The 20,413-nt window shown below is 41.9% G+C and overlaps 2 protein-coding genes across 2 annotated transcripts; one reads left to right on the forward strand and one right to left on the reverse strand.

Moving 5' to 3' along the window:
* The first annotated feature begins 849 nt into the window (after positions 1 to 849).
* LOC133888859 (hsp70-Hsp90 organizing protein-like) lies at positions 850 to 4,442 on the forward strand. The gene is made up of 7 exons (XM_062329233.1): positions 850 to 1,878; positions 2,696 to 2,984; positions 3,118 to 3,203; positions 3,457 to 3,680; positions 3,774 to 3,840; positions 3,963 to 4,022; positions 4,118 to 4,442. Exons 1-7 carry the CDS (start codon positions 994 to 996, stop codon positions 4,229 to 4,231), a joined length of 1,725 nt encoding a protein of 574 aa, XP_062185217.1. The 5' UTR covers positions 850 to 993; the 3' UTR covers positions 4,232 to 4,442.
* Positions 4,443 to 6,144: 1,702 nt separating this feature from the next.
* Positions 6,145 to 10,346, reverse strand: LOC133889825 (elongation factor G-2, chloroplastic-like). The gene is made up of 4 exons (XM_062330302.1): positions 9,992 to 10,346; positions 7,931 to 9,339; positions 6,996 to 7,508; positions 6,145 to 6,506 (listed from the first exon to the last, which is right to left on the reverse strand). Exons 1-4 carry the CDS (start codon positions 10,224 to 10,226, stop codon positions 6,336 to 6,338), a joined length of 2,328 nt encoding a protein of 775 aa, XP_062186286.1. The 5' UTR covers positions 10,227 to 10,346; the 3' UTR covers positions 6,145 to 6,335.
* Positions 10,347 to 20,413: the final 10,067 nt, after the last annotated feature.

Consider the following 20,413-nt stretch of genomic DNA (forward strand, 5'->3'; position numbering starts at 1 on the left):
AAACTTAGCTCGATAGTAGGGACCCAACAATTTGTGAGACGCGATGATAGATCATATCGTAGGACGTGATACTGGTAGATCGTGTAACACATGAAGTAGCTCGATGTCGTGTAGATCGGAAGCAGGTAGGTGATCTGATCCCGCCAACAATGTGTAGATGTCGGTGAGGTCGTCAACGAGAGTGTATGCGACATAGTCGACATCGATGATGAGTAGAGCGTGCTGATAACATGTTTAATAACATTATTGGCGGTTAGGACCTCCCCTGACTCTCCAATACAGCCAAATAATCTCAAATAGAACAAGAACAAAGACATAATATATAGTGGAGACTTCTCTGCTTTATTCTAATGAATAATTAAGATTACATAGGGTGTCTCCTCTCATATATATAGTCCATATATTGAATATATGTCGAATGTTATACAAGGTATATTATGTATTGGATTTGAAGTTATAATTAGCTGTATGCATAAAATTAGAGTTAGATTTTATAATTTAGCTTACTCATAAATATGAGAGAAGGGTTGTTATAAACATAATGATAAGCTCGTAGGGGTGGCAGGGAGACTCCAAAGCAGTCGGTGTTACCACTAGAGAAAAACGTCTATAATCATGTTATAAAAAATAGGCTTTTACTAAACTTCATTAACCAACATTGCGTCTAGTATGATATGTGATTTTGCATGTATAGTCTCCGTAGATGAGTCCATGGCTTCGGGGCTAAATTTCCGAACACAGGATATCACCTCTCGCGACTGGCACCTTCCAGTATTCTTTCTGCCACCCTCAGGAACCTTCCAGAACCGTTGAGACCGGACGGCACTAGAACCTCCACCTTCTCTCCCCTCTTATAATCGCCGGACGAGGATCCCCCACGACGATTCACCAAAAGGTCCTAAGCACACACGCCAACCGATCCGAATCGAACGATCTTGATCCTTCCGCTTCCCGATCGCTCGCCAATCAGCACCAGCACCAGCCGCCGCCGCGATGGCCGACGAGGCGAAGGCGAAGGGCAACGCGGCTTTCGCGGCCGGCCGCTTCGAGGAGGCGGCCCAGCACTTCACGGACGCCATCGCACTCGCACCCGACAACCACGTCCTCTACTCCAACCGCTCGGCGGCGTACGCGTCGCTCCACCGCTACTCGGAGGCGCTCGCCGACGCCGAGAGGACCGTCGCGCTCAAGCCTGACTGGGCCAAGGGCTACTCCCGCCTCGGCGCCGCGCATCTCGGCCTCGGCGACTCCGCGAAAGCCATCGCGGCGTACGAGAAGGGGCTCACCCTCGAGCCCTCCAACGAGGCCCTCAGGTCCGGCCTCGCCCAGGCGCGCCACGCGGCCACACCGCGCCGCCCGGCCTCCGGCGCCGACGCTATCGGCAAGGTGTTCCAGGGCCCTGAGCTGTGGAGCAAGATCGCCGCCGACCCCACCACGCGCGGCTACCTCGACCAGCCGGACTTCGTGCAGATGCTGCGCGACGTGCAGCGGAACCCCAGCAGCCTGAACAACTACCTCTCTGATCAACGCATGGTGCAGGTGCTCAGCCTCATGCTGAACATCAAGCTCCAAAGCCAAAACAATGGGGCGTCAGAGCCGGCGGCAACGCAATCGACCTCGCCGCCGCCCAAGCAGCAGCCGGAGGCGAAGGCAAGGGAGCCGGAGCCGGAGCCCGAGCCGATGGATGTGACCGAGGAGGAGAAGGGGCGGAAGGAGAGGAAGGCGGCGGCGCAAAAGGAGAAGGAAGCGGGGAATGCCGCTTACAAAAAGAAGGATTTTGAGACCGCGATCCAGCACTACACAAAAGCCATGGAGCTCGACGACGAGGACATCTCCTACATCACCAATCGTGCTGCTGTATACCTTGAGATGGGAAAGGTGAGGCCTTTCGGTACTACTAATTTTGAAGCTGTTTGCTTGTAGTTTTTTTTTTTTTGTTTAGGTTCAGAAACTTGCGAATTTGGATAGGTATCTGTGAAATTTGCTAATGTGATTAGCTAGTTAGACTGTTACCGCATAAGTACAAACAATTTTAGATATGAACTTGGCTAAATATTGGTCAACCCATTGGGATTATGGAGCCATAGAGGCCAAGGATATGCCAGGTGTACTTGCATTGGTCGAGAACTCGAGTTGCGTTGTTTAAGAAAGTTTTTCCATAAGAGTTGATGACCGTGATGATGAGTGTTCCCAAGTCCTGAATTCCTGATAGAGGGGCCACTGGAAGTTTGATGAGTAGGCTCAGGCTGGAGTGATGTTATTGTCAAAGTGATTCTTGTATGTTAATTCACTTGTGTATGGATTCACTCCTATCACTGGCGTATATCCTTTACTGGTAGGCAACGCTATAACTTATTCCTTACAGCAAGACATGGAATGAACTTGGCTTACTAATGAATCTTAATTAGATAGGTCACACAGGAGGGGCAGAATTATAAGGAATTCGTAGAAACTATCGTTGCTAGATTTGCTGTCATTGGTATAATGGTACTCCGAACAGTAGAAGTTCCTGTAGTTCAAAAAAATAATCTGAGACATATCCTGTTTTCGGGCCAGTGTTACAGATCAGTGGTATCTTGGCCATGATTTTCTCGATCCTTGAATTTATTTTAAAATTTAGTTTTATCGCATTTTCTTTTGACATTTTGGGACTCTGGCAGCCTTGAAAAACTAATATGTTTTCTTTGATTTCCAGTATGATGAGTGTATTAAGGATTGTGATAAGGCTGTTGAGAGGGGAAGGGAACTACATGCTGATTTCAAGATGATCTCGAGGGCACTGACCAGAAAAGGAACTGCGCTTGCCAAACTTGCTAAGTCATCTAAAGACTATGATGTTGCCATTGAGACTTTCCAGAAGGCATTAACTGAGCACCGGAACCCAGATACCCTGAAAAAACTAAATGATGCTGAAAGAGCAAAGAAGGAACTGGAGCAACAAGAGTATTATGATCCAAAACTTGCTGATGAGGAGCGAGAGAAAGGTATTCTATGGGCATTCTGTTGTTATCACTTGTTCACTGATGATGTGTGCACTTTGTTGCCTGCAGTGTGTTTCGTGTAAAGAGCCGCAGGTCGTGTTGATAATGAAACATAACTCTTGTTATCCCGGCGCAGGTAATGAGTTCTTTAAGCAGCAGAAATACCCAGAAGCAGTGAAGCATTACACTGAAGCTCTCAGGCGAAACCCAAAGGATCCAAGGGTAATTTCTTATATTCTTTTTTCTCATTTTCTTACACTATTCTTTTATTGAGTTTGTTGTTCACGTATATTGCTGTGTATCCTTAAGTCATCTGGGTTTGAGATGTGAATTGGTCTAACATCTTGAACTCCACATATAGCATTTGAATGCATCTACAATTGATTCTTTAGGTTTTGAGTAGCTCTAGTACAACTTCAGATTCGCTTCCTGCCTTCTAAGTGTGATGTGTTGATTGTCTTGTCTTGTATTTCAGGTATACAGCAACAGGGCTGCCTGTTACACCAAGCTGGGGGCCATGCCTGAAGGACTCAAAGATGCTGAGAAGTGCATTGAGCTCGATCCTACATTCTCCAAGGGTTACACTAGGAAAGGTGCAATCCAATTCTTCATGAAAGAATATGACAAAGCACTGGAAACTTATCAGGCAGGCCTAAAGCTTGATCCGAATAACCAGGAGTTGCTTGATGGTGTGAGGAGGTAATGACGCTAATGCAGTAGATCACTCCCTGCCTTCGCACATTGGTTTGCATTAGGTGAAAATTTTAACTGTTGCTCTTATTTTTCTTTCAGGTGTATGCAACAGATCAACAAGGCGAACAGAGGCGAACTTAGCCAGGAGGAATTAAAAGAGAGACAGGTAATTGTTGATTATACATCTGAAAAGTTCGGTTTGCTTACGGTTGAGCACTCCTTTCGGACCATCCACTATGTTTGCAAGCATACAATGCTTAATGATTACCCTTTTCTGGCTTTCTGCAGAGCAAAGCTATGCAGGACCCTGAAATCCAGAACATCCTGAAAGACCCGATCATGCAGCAGGTAACGTCAGAGTCTGCATTTGAGTTGAGATTTAGGTTCGTGATCATTCTACTAAGCTTGGGCGAGGATCTGATAATGCTGAGCGAGCTGTGCAGGTGTTGACCGATCTTCAGGAGAACCCAAAGGCTGCCCAGGCGCACCTGAAGAACCCCGGAGTGATGCAAAAGATCCAGAAGCTCGTTAGCTCAGGGATTGTCCAGATGAGGTAGACAAGGGGGAAGGGCCGGAATGTCGATCGCTGTGCACTGAAACCCGTGTAGAAATTGCTGTGAACTTCCGATCATGATATCTCCTTAGCATTGAACCGGGTTTGCGTGAGCACAGTTCTTCGTAGCTGTTAAAATGGCCAGTCACATGCGTGAACACTGTTCTTCGTAGCTGTTAAAATGGTCAGTCACATACTCGCATGTGGTTTACCCATACGACATGGTTCGCATTAGTGTCGTCTTTGGAGGGATCACTGGGAAGGGTCTCCCTCTTGCACTCGAGCAGTTTCTGGTTTAGTTTGGCGCGTTGGAATATTCTTTGCGCTGTTGGCCGTAATGGCGTAAAAGACGCAGCGTCCCCTGCTTATCACTCGAGCGCCACCGCTCCTTTCTCCATTCCTGGCAAAGCCACGTTGACCCACCTGACCACCTCCATGCGGGCTCTGCCCTTCGCATTGCTGCCCGGCACGTAGCCCCGTGATTCCACTCGGCGCACCATAGATTGTGTCGCGGTTGCGCCCACCATGCGCCCGGACACCGCCGCCTATCTGGTGGTGCTCCTGCTCTACCTACCGGTCCTAGGGTTCGCAAATTCAATAAAAACCGGTTGAAAATTATGTAATTTGGTTAATTCGGTGTGGTCCGGTTTTGTAATGTGACCAAAATTCGTATTTGAATTTAAAAATTCAAATTGAATCTAAAAAATAAAAAATCAGAAAATAATTTTTTTCATAAAATACTAGAGACAATTCTAAGATTATCTATGAAAATTTTTTAAAAAATGTCATTTGCATCACTCAAATATTGACGAAATGAAAGAAGACGAAAAAATTTAAAAGGCTGAAAATGCACAATGCAAACGGACTGTTTCGGCCTAGCTAGATGGGGTGCGTATTTCTTTCTTTTTTACATAGAAATTGGATTCATAATTTTTGTATTAGCAAAATGATTCCAAACCACACATACCAAATCATACAAAATAGAAATAGAATTTTGACATTCGTCAAATAGAAAAAGATTTACAATAAAATGATAATTTATGTATGATATATGCGTGGAGTAGATGGAAGAGATTAAACAAAATATAGAATATGGTGTGCCATATTTGTTTCTATTTTTTCTAATTTTTTTGTTTTTCTTGAACTTTATTGAAATTCAACAAATGCTCTCGCTAAATTGAGAAATTCAAACGGTTTTCGACTAATTCAGTTGAAATGCGGTCCATACGAAAAATGTGGTTGGTTTTCACTTAGTTGATTCGGCCACTTTTTACCACGGTCAAACCGGTTTATGAATTCGACTGAATTCTAACTGAATTTTGTGAAATCGCTGACCTCCGCATTTCGGTTGTCAAATGCTGCCCGATCGTCGATGGAAGCGCATTCGTGTGGAACAATGCGCGGCGCGTAGGTTGTGACTGTACTCGCGCGCTTCCTCCTCAAATGAGGCAGCCAGCGGGCAAGCCGTTCTACCCGATGTGTCGAATGACGAGACCCCATCTCATCCCTGCATGCCCCACGAGCGCGGCGAGTAAGCGCTTTTTGTCCTCAGCGCGGGAGCGGCGGAGTCAAGATCTGGTGCTAAGATTTGCGCTTGCATCGGGCTGCGACAGTGTAAGTTCCTAACCCACCGCCGCTAGAGTCCGGCAATCACCAGGATTCATGACCATGTCCCAGGTAACCAGCATTTCTAACCATGTCCGACAACGCTAGTATGCAGTATGCACGAGTTTTTACAGCGCCAGGCCGCCAGCAGCAAGTCAGAGACAGCATACGGGCTATGGAGCTGACAGACAGACAGGCACACACTGGCACAGGGTCTTGCAGAGGATGTAAGTGCTACAGCCTACAAGCAAAAAGATGACCCAACAACAAGAGGGGAGAAATTGGTGCAAATTCTCCAAATTCTCAACTGGATCAAGGAAGCAAAACTTATATTACTGTTTTTCTCGTTGTGAAAACTCGACAAGGCCATTATCAGGTCCAAAATCAATGGCAAACAATGCCCCTGGCGGGTTCCGACACTACAACGCTATATTCACCTTGACGTCCTCCTATCCACCTGCTCTGCCGTCGCCGTATAGATATATCTACGAGAACTGAAAAAATTAAGCAGCAGCTTCCTCTGCTTTTGCCGTGGAGAGCTGGTTCTGAATGTGCTGTGGGACAACGTCGAACTTGGCGAGCTGCATCGTGTAGGACGCGCGCCCTTTGGTCATACCCCGGAGGGTGCTGACGTACTGGAACATCTCGGCAAGTGGCACAAAAGCATCGACCACCTGCGTTCAATAGCATTGTGAGCTAAATGTTCCAGGTCACATTCAAATAGAAGACATACCGTAAAAAAAATAGAATATTGATAACGTAGGCTATTTCTTGCTCTCTTCTTGTTGGAGAAACAACTAAGGAAAAAAAGGACTGATGAATGTCATATGCTTGGCTATAGCATAAAATGGACGGAAGTGCAGTGGGCTTTTTTGGTGGGCTACTTGAAAGCTACCACCTCTGAGGTTTAAACATAGAAAAGGTATGAACATATAACTCATCAGCTAGGGGCTGTTGTATAGGAAGTCTTTTGTGTATAGATAGCTAAAGTTAGTCACTCAAATTACATACATTCAACTAGATATTCAACATATCAGCTAAAAGTTTGAAGTCTAGGAGGCTTTCTGTATACGGGCAGCTCCAATTATTTGCTACAACATGCTTCAATTAGATACTTATTTTAAGTACAATGCTATAGAAGGAGAGGATGTATTATTTCATACCTTCAGTCCACCTGGCTTATCCCCGAAGCTGTTAACTTGTCCTCTTCTAGAGTTCAAATCACCAATAACATCGCCCAAATGATCTTCAGGGGTTATCACTTCAACTCTCATTATTGGTTCCAGAAGTCTCGGACCAGCTTTCCTCATTCCTTCACGGAAGGCGCCTCTAGCCGCGATTTGGAATGCTAGAACACTTGAGTCAACATCATGGTATGAACCATCAACCAGCACTGCTCGGAAGTCCACAACCGGGAAACCGGCAAGGACACCATTGGGTAAGCTTTCTTCCAATCCCTTCATCACCCCTGGGACATATTCTTTTGGCACTGCCCCTCCCTTTATTTCACTCTTGAATTCATACCCACCTCCAGCCTCCAAAGGTTCAAAACGCACAATAATGTCGGCAAACTGCCCAGATCCACCAGACTGCTTTTTGTGGACGTATTGTACTTCTGCAACTTTGGAAATACTTTCACGGTAGTTGACTTGCGGAGCTCCAACATTTGCTTCAACCTGTCCAGATCATTTGAACACGTGAGTTGAAACTAATGGGAATGCGTACAAAATTCTTTTTAGGTTTGGGCAACTACAAATTATGACTTAATAAGTTATAATAAAAAGGACTAATGGACTAATGATACAAAATTAAGAAAAAATCACTATAATATTTGGAGCGACAATAAGAGCAGAACTCAGCTATTGAAGTACATATGGTTAAAAAAACTACCCAAGTGAACATTTAAGTATCATATTGTGTGGCTTATCTTAGTCAAGGAAAAGGGACAATGCAACAGAGAAAAGGATCTGCTTTTCAGGTGTTGGTGCAGTGCGGTATCTAGGTAACAATGGTTGATGACCAAATTAATAAGTTTGTATATCGATATGTGAAATATTTGGGTATGAAATGCATAAATACAGCTCGTTAGAATACTAACCTTGAACTCTCTCTTTAATCTGTCTACAATGATATCAAGGTGTAATTCTCCCATTCCTTCAATAACAGTCTGGTTGGTTTCCTCGTCCCTGGAGAAGTGGAATGATGGATCTTCTTGAGCAAGCTTGATTAATCCATTTGCCATCTTGTCAGCATCAGCCTTGGTCTTTGGTTCAATAGCAACCTTAATGACAGGATCAGGAAATTCCATACGTTCAAGCACTACAGGTTTATCTGGGTCACACAGTGTTTCACCGGTAATTGTGTCTTTCAGACCAGCAAGAGCTACTATGTCACCAGTCCTGGCAACTGTTATATCTTCCTTACTGTTTGCATGCATTTCTAGAAGCCTTCCGATTCTTTCCTTCTTATCTTTATTTGCATTGAGAACATACGAACCAGCAATCAGCTTCCCAGAGTATATGCGAACAAATGTTAGTGATCCCACAAATGGATCAGTCATGATCTTGAAAGCTAACCCAGAAAATGGTTCGTCATCACTCGGATGCCTTTCAAGGACCAGTTCTGGGTCTTCTGGGTCAGTACCCTTCATTGGAGGCAGATCAAGTGGCGATGGCAAGTAGTCGACAACAGCATCAAGCAGTGGTTGGACACCCTTATTTTTGAAGGCTGAACCACATAAGACTGGGACAAAACTGGCAGATATTGTTCCCTTTCTGATTAATTTCTTAACAGTTTCCTCATCTGGTTCAGTTCCTTCAAGATAGTTCTCCATAACTTCATCATCCAATTCAATAATAGTTTCCAGCATCTGAACTCGATAGTCTTGAGCCATCTCTTGGAGATCAGCAGGTATGTCTTGATATTCAAATTTTGCACCCAGCTCCTCCCCTGTCCATACAATAGCATTCATTCTGACTAGATCAATAACTCCTTGGAAATTGACCTCTGAACCAATTGGCAATTGAATCACCAAAGGTTTTGCACCCAAGTTTGCAACTATCATGTCTCTAGTTCTATAAAAGTTGGCACCAAGGCGATCCATTTTGTTTACAAAACATATTCTTGGAACCCCGTATTTATCTGCCTGGCGCCACACAGTTTCAGATTGTGGTTCTACCCCAGCAACACTGTCAAAGAGACATATAGCACCATCTAACACCCTGAGAGCACGTTCAACCTCAAGAGTGAAGTCGACATGTCCAGGAGTATCAATAATGTTGATTCTATGTTTGTTCCAGAAGGCAGTTGTTGCTGCAGATGTGATGGTTATTCCTCTCTCCTGTTCTTGTTCCATCCAATCCATCGTAGCCGTTCCCTCATGAACCTCGCCAATTTTGTAGTTCCTTCCAGTGTAATAGAGAATGCGTTCTGTAGTTGTCGTCTTCCCTGCATCTATATGGGCCATAATACCAATATTGCGATAATCCTTCAAAGGCAGTTGGTGATCTGGATATACAACAAAAGCGAGTCAATATCTAATTCATCAAGCCAACAAGCTGAACAAAAGTGATATTTATTTAAATATGGTGGACATGGCAATAAGTAAACGTAAATATAGCAATCCAAGTGTGATGCAATTTTCAGAGCTTCATTCGGTCAGTCTTGCAGATGTATATGGCATGAAAAGGTTTAGTATTTACATCCCATCAAAATGATAAGTTACACACGCAGAAATCTCTAGAATCAAATGTTCAAGAAACTGCTTTGTTATATTCCAGCATTGCTTTCACAATTACCATGTTCTGTAGTTCTATCGATTTTCAAGAAACTGCTTTGTTATATGTTTATTCGGAAAAGCACAGCCAATTAATAAGCATAATAAGCACCACTGTAGGGATAAGCTCGTTAGAAAGCATAAGCTCTAACCTGCTCCCTTTGGCTAAGCAGCAGAACTACTAATGAACAATCCTAAATTCACCGTACTGAACTGCAATCTACTGCAACTCTATAAATATACTCGCTTGGTCATTTCCGCAAACAGCGTCAATACATACATAAAACATCGGCGTGCCCTTTCGGCCTTCCCTAGCGAACTACATCAAACGACGCGCCCAGGAAAGAACTTCAAAATTCGAAGGGAAAGGAACGCTCCGCTCACCATTGCCGGCCATGGCGACAACCGAGAGGCGCGGCCTGCGCGGGCGCGGGCGGAGGCCGGCCGCGGGACCGGCCACCGCGGCGCGCCCGGCGGCGAAGCGGGAGCGCGAGGCGGACGGCTCGAGGAAGGGGCGGTGGCCGAGGAGGAGGTGCGAGGCGGACGCGGCGGAGACGACGGCCGGCCGGCGCGCGGACGGCGCGGCGGCGGCGGCTCGCACGGGCGCCTCGGCTGCCATGGAGACTGGCTCTGTGGTTTTTCTCTCGTTGGCTTTTGCCGCGAGATCTCCTCGCCCGCCTGCCTGCCTGCCTGCCTGCGCCGCGAGGCTGTCGCGGGTGGAGGTGGTGGGCTTTATGCGCGCGAGCGGCAGCCGCTGATGGGTCTGCCGTCTGCAGATAGTGTGAAGCCGTGAGGCTGCGAGGAGGACGGCTCCCCGTCTCACGTTTTGGATTGGCCGCTTTATTTCGGTTTTTTTTTTTGTCTATTCACCATCCTTTTCCTTTTCAGGATATCAAGAAAATTCAAGGGGATATTTTAGAATTTAGAAGCAAATGATTGAAACTAGTCATTTATAAAAAAATTACGGAGTTTTATTATATGAACCTGGCAAAGTTCTGACGCATAACATGAAAAATTTAGCAATATGGCCCCATGCTAATAACGTGAGTAGCATCGCTATAGTATTTTTGTCATAATAACATTTGATTAAAAATTAATCTCTTATTATTATTAATTTTATTTTTTACTATTTATTTAGATATTTTGCTTTCTCAACCGTATAAAAATCGAATTGCTAATTTTCTATAATTTTAATTTCGAATTTAACTATTTATTAGACGTATTTGATATGTACTATTTGGTTTAATATATATCGTTAGATGTTTATAACAATAAGTGATCTAATTTTTTAATTAATATAGTAGTTTTGTAACTTTAAAAACGAATATGATAACTCCATTGTAATAGAAGGAACTAGGCCTTTTATTTCAATAAATAGGTTATTGAAAAATAGATAAATAATAATATAATAGATGTATTGGTAATTTCCTGTTGGGACCGTAGTATAAACCTTGTGATGAGCAGTAAGCCATGGAGAACGATGAAAAAGGTGCCGGCGAAGCGGCCACGTTTCCACATTTTCGGCCACGAGTGACCGTGCATGCCCCCCAGTAGACGTTCTAGTGCGAAAGCAACCTGGAGGTGGCCTGCACAACGACCCACCCGCACTCACTGCAAATCCTGGAAGAGTAAGCTTTGCAAAACTATAAATTTAAATAATAGTTTTATAAAATTATAAATTTAATATCAATTTTATCGTAAAACTATATATACTTTAGTGAAATTATTAAAAAACTATATATTTAAATAACAATTTTAAAAAACTGACAGCTTATGAAACGAACCGTCCGAGAGTCTATGTGATTGCAACCAGAGCTCATTTATCATGTTAACATGTCCACGATAGAATATATAGTTTTATGATAAAACCGCTAAATTTATAGTTTGTGAAACTATTGCTTACATCTGTAATTTTATGATTTATGATAATTTGCCAAAATATACGTAGTTTTATGGGCTCTCGGATGGTATGTTTCATGAGCTGTTAGCTGTTGCGAGACTACGAGTAGCGCTCAGTTATCATGGTAAGGGCTAGGAATAGTCTAAAATCTGAAGTTTTACGATAAAATTAACGCTAAATTTGTAGTTTTGTAAAATTATCGTTTAAATATGTAATTTTACGATAATTTTACTAAAATATCCGTAATTTTGTGATAAAATTAGTACTAAATCTATTATTTTATGAAACTATTATTTACATCTATAATTTTACGATAATTTTATTAAAGTATTTGTAGTTTTATGAAATTTACTCAATAGTCAAACTTGTACCCAAATTTGCATGCATTTTTCTTGGCAGAGCAGCTGCCAATTCTTACTGCCCGTGACCAGATACTTCGCTTTCATCTTGCGCGCACTTTCTGACTTTTGAGTTCCCTCCCGTGCATGCGTTTTGATGGTCTGCTATCACGCCACGCTGTTAGCAGCTCTGCCTGAGGTTGGAGCAAGACGGATATACTGGAATAACTACCTCGAAGAGATACCCTTTAGCCGTTTAACCATATAATTACTTTATCAACTATTAAAGTTATGTCTACTGGGAATGGATGTGTTTTCAATAGATATGTTCTTTTATCATAATCATTCAACATGTATAAATATGTAAATACCTTATGAATCAATAAAAAGAGTTTTTATTCTACTCTACATTCTATATTTGTCTCTATACAATTACTTTTAATACGTTATCATGCACTTAGCTCTTCAAATCACTAATCGGCCACTACTGCATACTAGCGAACTAAAGAGAAGGCGAAGAACACCGCATCGGCCACAATAGAAGAACGCATGTTCCCTACTTGACTCGACGGAGTGCACATCGATGATGTTGCCAGATACATCGAAAACTGCAACAACAATTCTTCTACTTCTTCACCGACAAATGGCGACAACAAACCATGCGAACGCGTAGATCTATCCCTCAGCTAGTGGTGATTGGCGCTTGACCGGTGGTCGACAGTCCTACAACGAGTGGCGTGTAGATTGGCTAAGCCACGGTGGCTGGCCTGAGGTGCTAGTTCCGGGGGCTCTCATGGCCGACCGCAACCGGATCGGCCCTAGGCGACTACGCCCCTCACGATGGTGGCAACCTCCTCCCCCGACTAGCGGTGGCGACTGCTTGCCCTCTAGGTGACGCTTGATGGCCTACCTCGGCCTACCCACAGCAGCTACAGGTCAACTAGTGGTGAGCTCCACCCGAGTCGGCCCCTGCCCAACGGCGGTGGCTTGGCCTTCCAATGGCAGCTCGTTCGTATCGACTCGTCAGCAGGGACAACTCCTCCATGGACGGTGACGCCTAGATCTAGCCAGGCCACTGCCCGGTGGTGGCCTGATCTGCAACGATGGCATCTCCATCATGGTGCGCTCATTCAGGACCGGCTGCAATGCCCAGATCTATTAGATCTAGTGGTGATGGCCCCGTCCCCATGACGACAGGCCCCTAAACGGCAACTTCCTGTCGATCCTCCTTTGGTGGAGCACCTACCGAGGTTCCTCTGGCGGCCTGATCGCGCCCAAGACGGCCACAACCCGGTGAAAGCTTGCCCAAGCCACCAAGGCGGCTTCTTGTCACGTCTCAAATCCGTAATCAAGTCTATTTATGCGTCATTAGTGTCATGATTAAATTCAAGGCAATTTATTTCAGAGCATTAGAGCACTTCGTTTGAAGTCAATCGGGCGAGATAAAGAAATTCGGGAAGAGAAAAAATCGATTTCACAATAAAACGGGATTCTCTCTCTAGCTTGTGGGCCCACCTAGCCGACCCCACCAGCTCTCCCTTCACTTGGGCAGCACCCACCTGCTCCCTCTCTCTCCCCCTCACTCCACTCTCGTGCTCCCTATCTCCTCAACCGGCCAAGGCAAGAAGGACAAGAGCTCTCCCTCCCTCTCAAGCTCCATCTCTCATTCTCCCACAAAATCCCACCTCACGATAAGGAATCGAGGTATGCATATGTTACTCACGCGTTCGCTAGCTCTTAAGCTATCCATCAATCCAATTCATTTTCATTTTCCCGAAGGATTCGAGCCGGTTTTGATGCCTTTTGGTGTTCTTGGTTGAAGTACAAGGAGCACCGGTGTTCCTCCTCTTTTCGAGCTTTTCCTCCTTCAACCGATGGTCCCCAAGCTCGGCAAAGTATCTTGGGCGAGTCTTCTAGGCTTCTATGGCATAGATGCATGTTTTAGTTGGATGAATCCCGAGTTTGAAGCTCCGGTTGCAAAGTGCCTGAGTTCTTGAGCTTTAGAACTAAAATAGGGATTTGGGTGAGATTTGAGTTAGGAATCGTATTGCTAGGTTGGTGAGTGAGTCTAGACTCTATAAACTATCTCAAATATGTCCTCCTTTTTGGTTTGGAGAGGCTCGCAAATCAAATCGGCCGAGATTTCCTCCTTGAAGCAGCCTCTCTGGACAATTCAGATAATCTGGATTGACCCAGATAGTCCAGGTAAACTTGGAGAAACCCTGTTGAATTGTCTTTAGAAATCATTAGGGTTTAGGGTGTAATTTAAATTCTAGAATCCTTTGGATAGGGCATATACATGCTGATGTAGCATAGATTTAGCATGCGAGTTGAATTGGTCGGGGAAAACACTTTAGAACTCAACTCGGTCAGAACCCGGATAGTCCGGGTTTACCTGGAGTGTTCAGCCCAATGTGGAGTATCCAGACTCGACCTGGAGGTTCCGAGTTATTTCAAAAATGGCTAACCGAGAGCCCTCACTCGGAGTTTCACCCGGAGGTTCTGGAACCCGGATACTCTGAGTTCAACCCGGAGTCTCTAGTCTCCTATTACTTTTTTGGCGTTGTTTAGATTGCAAGTTTTATTATTCGTTCGTATGTCTTACACCTTTAACTTGTTATTATGCATATTATAACATATATTGTGCACTTTATTTATGCTCATCATTGCACACGTTCTTCTTTCATGAATGAAGAATCGGAGCGTGTCGTGATTGTGGTTGAAGGCGATGCCAATCTATTCGAGTTTTGTGAGTGTTGCGCGAGTAGCATAAGGTAAACCACAGAGCATCAAGGCAAACATCTAAGCATACCTCTCCCATTAATTTGGATCACATGTGTCTAATGTGATAAATATTCTTTATGTATGTTATGCATGTGCTCATGTCGATGTCGGGTTTATGATGGGTATTACCTATGTTGATGCACTAATTCTCATATCATGAATAATTATTGATCCGTATCCTTGTAGCCTAGGTTTAAGATGATGTTTTCTAACTTAAAATGTTATTCGTGATGTTTAGAAAGTGCTCAGGTCCTCGGTAGAAGTCGAGCGGTGAAATGTTTCATCGTTCGCGAGCATAGGCTTTAATTACTTGTACAATGATCACAATGATGAGTTAATGGTGTTAGTTGGATGAGTGGTGAGGATAAGATGAGATGTGGGTAGTGTTAGGGGTGTTTTTTCCTGTCTGGATGTGGAGTTCTTCTAGGTAGGTAGGGAGAGGAACCTGGACACCGTAGACCACTTGCGACGCTTAAGCACCAATCGTTGTTGCAGTTGGCTTTAGCACTTACCGTACTTATCACATGTCGATCTAATAGTAAGACAAGCCGATATCTCTGTAGCTGTGATCATTTGGGCTTGAACATCGATGGTGTGAGCGGACGGGCTTGTAGAGACACTTGTGATTGCTCTGAGAGTTAGTCAAAATTTTGGGGCTTATTGGAAAATATTGATATGCGTACCACCTTGTATGGACTTGTATAGTTGCGCAAGTCGTATGGTCCTCAAGTCTTGTGGGTAAAGTTGTACCTCCTACAGGGTGTAAACATTTCAAAATACCGTGCTCCCGGTCATGAGCCTGCTTATCTCCATTTACAGCAGTCGTAGAGTTACGAATATGGATTGAGATGGTTGATGGGTTAAGATAGTGCTTTACAGATATTATTCCTATGATTCCTTTTACGTTATGTTCAGTTGATGTTTATGGGCTAGTTTGTTACTTTGATCAAGTATAGATGCTCATACATGTTTATGTTAAATTTGCTTTCGCATATGAATTTACTTAACCATATGACCGTATTCTTGCTAACATCCCAATGCATAATCCTTGGAGTTGGTCTATTTATAAGTGCTAATTATGGATTAAGTCCTGCGAGTACCTTCATACTCACGCTGCTATTTCAGATGCTACTAGCGAGGAGGAGTTGGTATTTTTCTACTTCGTGCCCGCCGAGGGTGGTGACAGGCATGAGTAGACAACTACTTAGAGGTCGTGCTTTTGTGATGGAGTCTAAGGGCATATGGCTTCATCCTTCTTCTTTTTTATATAGTCTTTAGTCTTCCGCTGCATAGTTTCTTTTATTGGTTAGGAGTTGAGTCGGTTTTTATCTCTTCCTAGCTCTCTTCTGCTGTAAATTGCAATAACTTGATAAATGCTTAAGAATTTGTAATATAACTTTAATTGCTTGCTCTTTCTTAAACTGTGTTATGATGCTATATGTTAGAGAGGCATGTGTTCGATCTTGGGCACAAAACATGTGCCGAGACTACCGGGTGGTATTCTGGTTAATCATTGTAGTTGTGATTATGCAAATGATTGACTTAGTGATTAATTAGAATACTATCTGAATGGTTCCTTACACTTCTCCCGTGGCCTGCCCTTCGGCCTTGGTCCAGTGATGACCTACCAACAGTATGGTGGCCAGCTGCGTGCAACGACCAATAGCTATCCGGTGTAGGCCAACAACGGCAAGATGACGCTCGGTCACCCAGCATAGGCCAACGATAGCGGTAGCTCCAAGGAGTACAGGCGGGCGAGGGATGGCAAATCTAACCCTAACCTCTCCCTGTCCCCATGGTCGAATGTGCCCAAAAGGCCATATGGGCCTCAACCCAAGTTGCTTTGGCCCATTCGGTCGGTAGCCTAACGCCTCTGAATTTTTATAGAAAACCCCTATTTTCTGTTTAAATTGCATTGCAAACATATAGTGTCTTGTCATTTTACATTTAAACCCTCTAGTTTTAAATATATTGCACTATATTATCTTTACATCATGTAAATACATTCCAGACCTTGACACATTGTATTATCTGGAATCCTGTAATGTTCAATGTGTTTGCTATTATGCATTCCCTATAATATGCAGTTGTGTTAACGACCATGTTAACTTTGCAATTGAGATTATTTCCTTGCAGAATTATGTATTAATTCAAACATAATTAAAATACAAAATTTTAAGTGACTACCTCAACTAATATCAGTATAACACAAGACAATGAGATTATGATATCTACTGCAATATTTGTAGATTATGCTCATAACAGTAAATTATTCACCTACTACTGCATGGTCTACACCACTTTTGGTGACTACCATCAACATGTTAATTCACTAAACTAGAGGTCTACATCATTTTGATGATTGCCTTATATGTTATTACCCAATATTCTAAATGAGTATAATATAAGGTAATAGGAAAATAGATATTTACTGACAAATATCAAATTATGCCTCTTACTACTGCGAGATCTACATCATTTTTGTTGATTATCTTCAACTTGTTAACTTCACAATATGAGGTCTAAACTATGTACTTCAAGTCTCAACTTTACTTTACAAATTTTACATCATTATTACAATATTATCATGATTCTTTAATTTACCCAAAGTGTAAATTGATTCAATCATTAGTCATTTTTGTAGGACAAAATGTCCAACATCGAATTTGACAGACTCGAGTTAGATGGTCACAACTATCTAACTTGGGCAATGGATATGAAAATAAGTCTATCGTCCCCATGGACTAGTAACAACGATTAATCCTCCTCAAGAAGTAGGTCTGCCACTTCTAGATCAAATCAAGTATGAGACTTTATACTTCATAAGGCACCATCTTCATCCAAATTTAAAATTTGAATACTTTATAGATGATAATCTATATGATCTATAGAACTCGCTCAAAGAGCGTTATGAACAGCAAAAGGCAGTCATTCTGCCTAAATTACAACGTGAGTGGTCCAACATTCGCCTTCAGGGCTTTAAATCTATTGGAGAATACAACTATGCTATTCACAAGATCTACTCTAAGTTGATATTTTGTGACAAACCTCCCACATATACGAAGAAAATTGAAATTTTGTCTACAATTTCCTGCCCATAGGGTATTATAACAACAATACTGTGCTAAAAATTACCAGCACTATTTTGATTTATTTCATATTTTACTTAAGGTCGAAAAACACGATGAACTTCTTTTAAAGAATCATCACCAACGCCCTATAGGCACTGCTCCTTTACCAGAAGTTAACTCTAATATTTAGAATACTACAAAGTTTGACGGTAACAAATATTGCCCCAAGAACTTCAATGGCAACAAGAAGCGCAGCAAGAAGCAGAAATTCCATAGACACTACAGGGGGAAGGGTATTTCCAAAAACAACAAAGACAATTTGAAATTTGTAGTAAGTGTGGTTACTACAGCCACACAACTAAGAAATACCGCACCGCTAGACACTTGATTGATCTCTGCCTCAAGTCTGTTGGATGAAACCCACTAGCTCAAGACAAAAGACATGAAGCGTATTTCAATCTTCAACCTGACACTACTAGGAAGGCCAGTTGTTCCCAAAACATTCCTCCAGAACTGGACAACACATCCCTCTGCAGTAGCAAGAGGACTTTGAGATCACTGACAACATGATCATGGAATTTGTTTCTAACGACTTATTTGGAGATCTCAATTAGTCTCCCAATTAATTAGATATTATCATATCTATGTCCTACATGTGTTATGATATAATATGTTATCATCACTTTATTGTATATCACAATAATGTGTAAGCACATTTGATATGCAATAAAGTTTATATGTATTCTATATATCTAATAAATAATTTTATATTAACATTTTTATTTATATATATAGATTTTTATAGAAGTAAATCCGATGTAGGAGGAAATGTGCCTTATGGATAATTACACCACAAATTCTATACTTAGAGAAATAAAATATTTTCAAACTCTTGCTAAGAGATAAGAAAATATTTTGACAATCGCTAGATGCGATGCAGTGATTGTTAGCTCCGTCGTGCCATAATTATTCTCCCTATAGGTGCGCAAGTCATAATCGATGATACTTTATTGTATCCCGATTCAGCCCGTACCTTACTAAGTTATAGAGATATTTGTCATAATCATATAATACCTCGACTCCCTCACATGGGATATATTCATTGCCCGTATGCTCATAATATTTTGAGGAGAATTCTCGGCATTAGGGGGAGATAATACCACAAAGAATGCCAGTAATCATAAGAGAATGTCACATATGATCCACGTACTCAAGAATATGAACTCTAAGTCCAGAGAATCATAAACTTGCAACATATTGCAAATAACTTGCCAGATGTATTTACTGATAATAAAGGTGTCACCAAATCCTATGTTACTACTCAGAATGTGCCGGGAAGAGTGGAGGTAACAAATAAAATCACTCAACTCCTAAGTTAAAATAAGAGGGGGAGAAGTACAATCACAAAGGATAAAGCTTCTTGCAAGCTAGTGTGAAAACAGAGGAATCTCTCCTCCAAGAAAGTATATGCAAATCAACATCATGTTGACACCTTATGGATATTCACTATCTAAATGCATATACATGTTCAGCATCCAAATGTCCATCACAAATGTATATACAAATTCAGCTGCTAGGTCATAGAAACACCATAACTCCATTGTTTTGGGAAATACACGGAGTTAACAGGATAATATTTTCATAAACTATATTTATTCCATAGAATCAATCAATACTAAAGACTACAAATTATTGACATATATTTCTCCTCAAAATTTCCATACACCTTGAACTTGATCCAGACCAAAAGTCCTATGCAGAGTATTTTAGCACTTAAATTAGTCAAACCAAAGATAGTAATTAAGGAGAATTTCTTTCGCTCAATAACACAATGTCTTTCCAATGGAAGCAAAATGGATTTTCATTTTATAAGTGGTGAATTAGCGAGACTTGTAGCACAAGGGTTTACGTAGAGACCCAACATCAATTACGATGCTACATACCCTATGGTATATGTGGAAATTATATTCCCATATTTAATATCATTGACATATCAGATGAATTGGATAGATTCAGATATATAAGTCACTAATGGTCTTTGTATTCTGAATATAAATACAAATCACAATATATATTGTGTACAACTTAAGTCACTCCATGACTTCAAGTAGTTAAGTTGATTGTGATATAACTAACTAAACGAGGTCCTTCCACAGAAAGGTTACTTCAACCTCGACGTTTGCATATGTGTGTTTATAATGAAATCCCAATTGGATTTTTTATCATCTCCAAACCACACACGAAAAAGTATGTAATCATCTTAAGATGGAATTTGAGATGAATGATTTAGGTAAAACTAAATTTTTCTTCAAAAATATTTATCCATCAGTCCACCAATATCTAAATGATATTATACAATCATATCTATCAAAACACTTACGACCATTCAATCCATAAATATGAATCAAGATCTATCCATACCTTGGGTTAACAATAAAAAGATATTGAACCTAAATTTTTATATCTTAGTGATATCAAAACACTCATATATCTTGCAAATTGCAACATGTTTGATATTGCATTTGCAGATAACTTGATAGCTAAAAAGCACAACTCTAACAACGTCATTAGGCAGGAGTCAAAGAGGATATGCACATATATCTTTATGGTACTAAAGATCTAGGTTTTTCTATCAGAAAAATCAAGATATGATCATAATAAGATATCCAGATTTTGACTATATAACTGATCTCCATAACGTCAGATCACAAAC

The sequence above is a fragment of the Phragmites australis genome, chromosome 13, assembly GCF_958298935.1.
Source record: "Phragmites australis chromosome 13, lpPhrAust1.1, whole genome shotgun sequence".
Classification (NCBI taxonomy): Eukaryota; Viridiplantae; Streptophyta; class Magnoliopsida; order Poales; family Poaceae; genus Phragmites; species Phragmites australis.

What these genes read in the sequence shown, in the direction of transcription:
- LOC133889825 (XM_062330302.1), bottom strand. Translation starts at nt 10,226, where the DNA reads ATGGCAGCCGAGGCGCCCGTGCGAGCCGCCGCCGCCGCGCCGTCCGCG. An exon ending in TGTCGCCATGGCCGGCAATG is followed by an intron (nt 9,340 to 9,991) that starts GTGAGCGGAGCG and finishes TTGTATATCCAG; the next exon opens with ATCACCAACTGCCTTTGAAG. An exon ending in GATTAAAGAGAGAGTTCAAG is followed by an intron (nt 7,509 to 7,930) that starts GTTAGTATTCTA and finishes TGATCTGGACAG; the next exon opens with GTTGAAGCAAATGTTGGAGC.
- LOC133888859 (XM_062329233.1), top strand. Translation starts at nt 994, where the DNA reads ATGGCCGACGAGGCGAAGGCGAAGGGCAACGCGGCTTTCGCGGCCGGC. An exon ending in TGATGAGGAGCGAGAGAAAG is followed by an intron (nt 2,985 to 3,117) that starts GTATTCTATGGG and finishes ATCCCGGCGCAG; the next exon opens with GTAATGAGTTCTTTAAGCAG. An exon ending in TTGCTTGATGGTGTGAGGAG is followed by an intron (nt 3,681 to 3,773) that starts GTAATGACGCTA and finishes TTTTTCTTTCAG; the next exon opens with GTGTATGCAACAGATCAACA.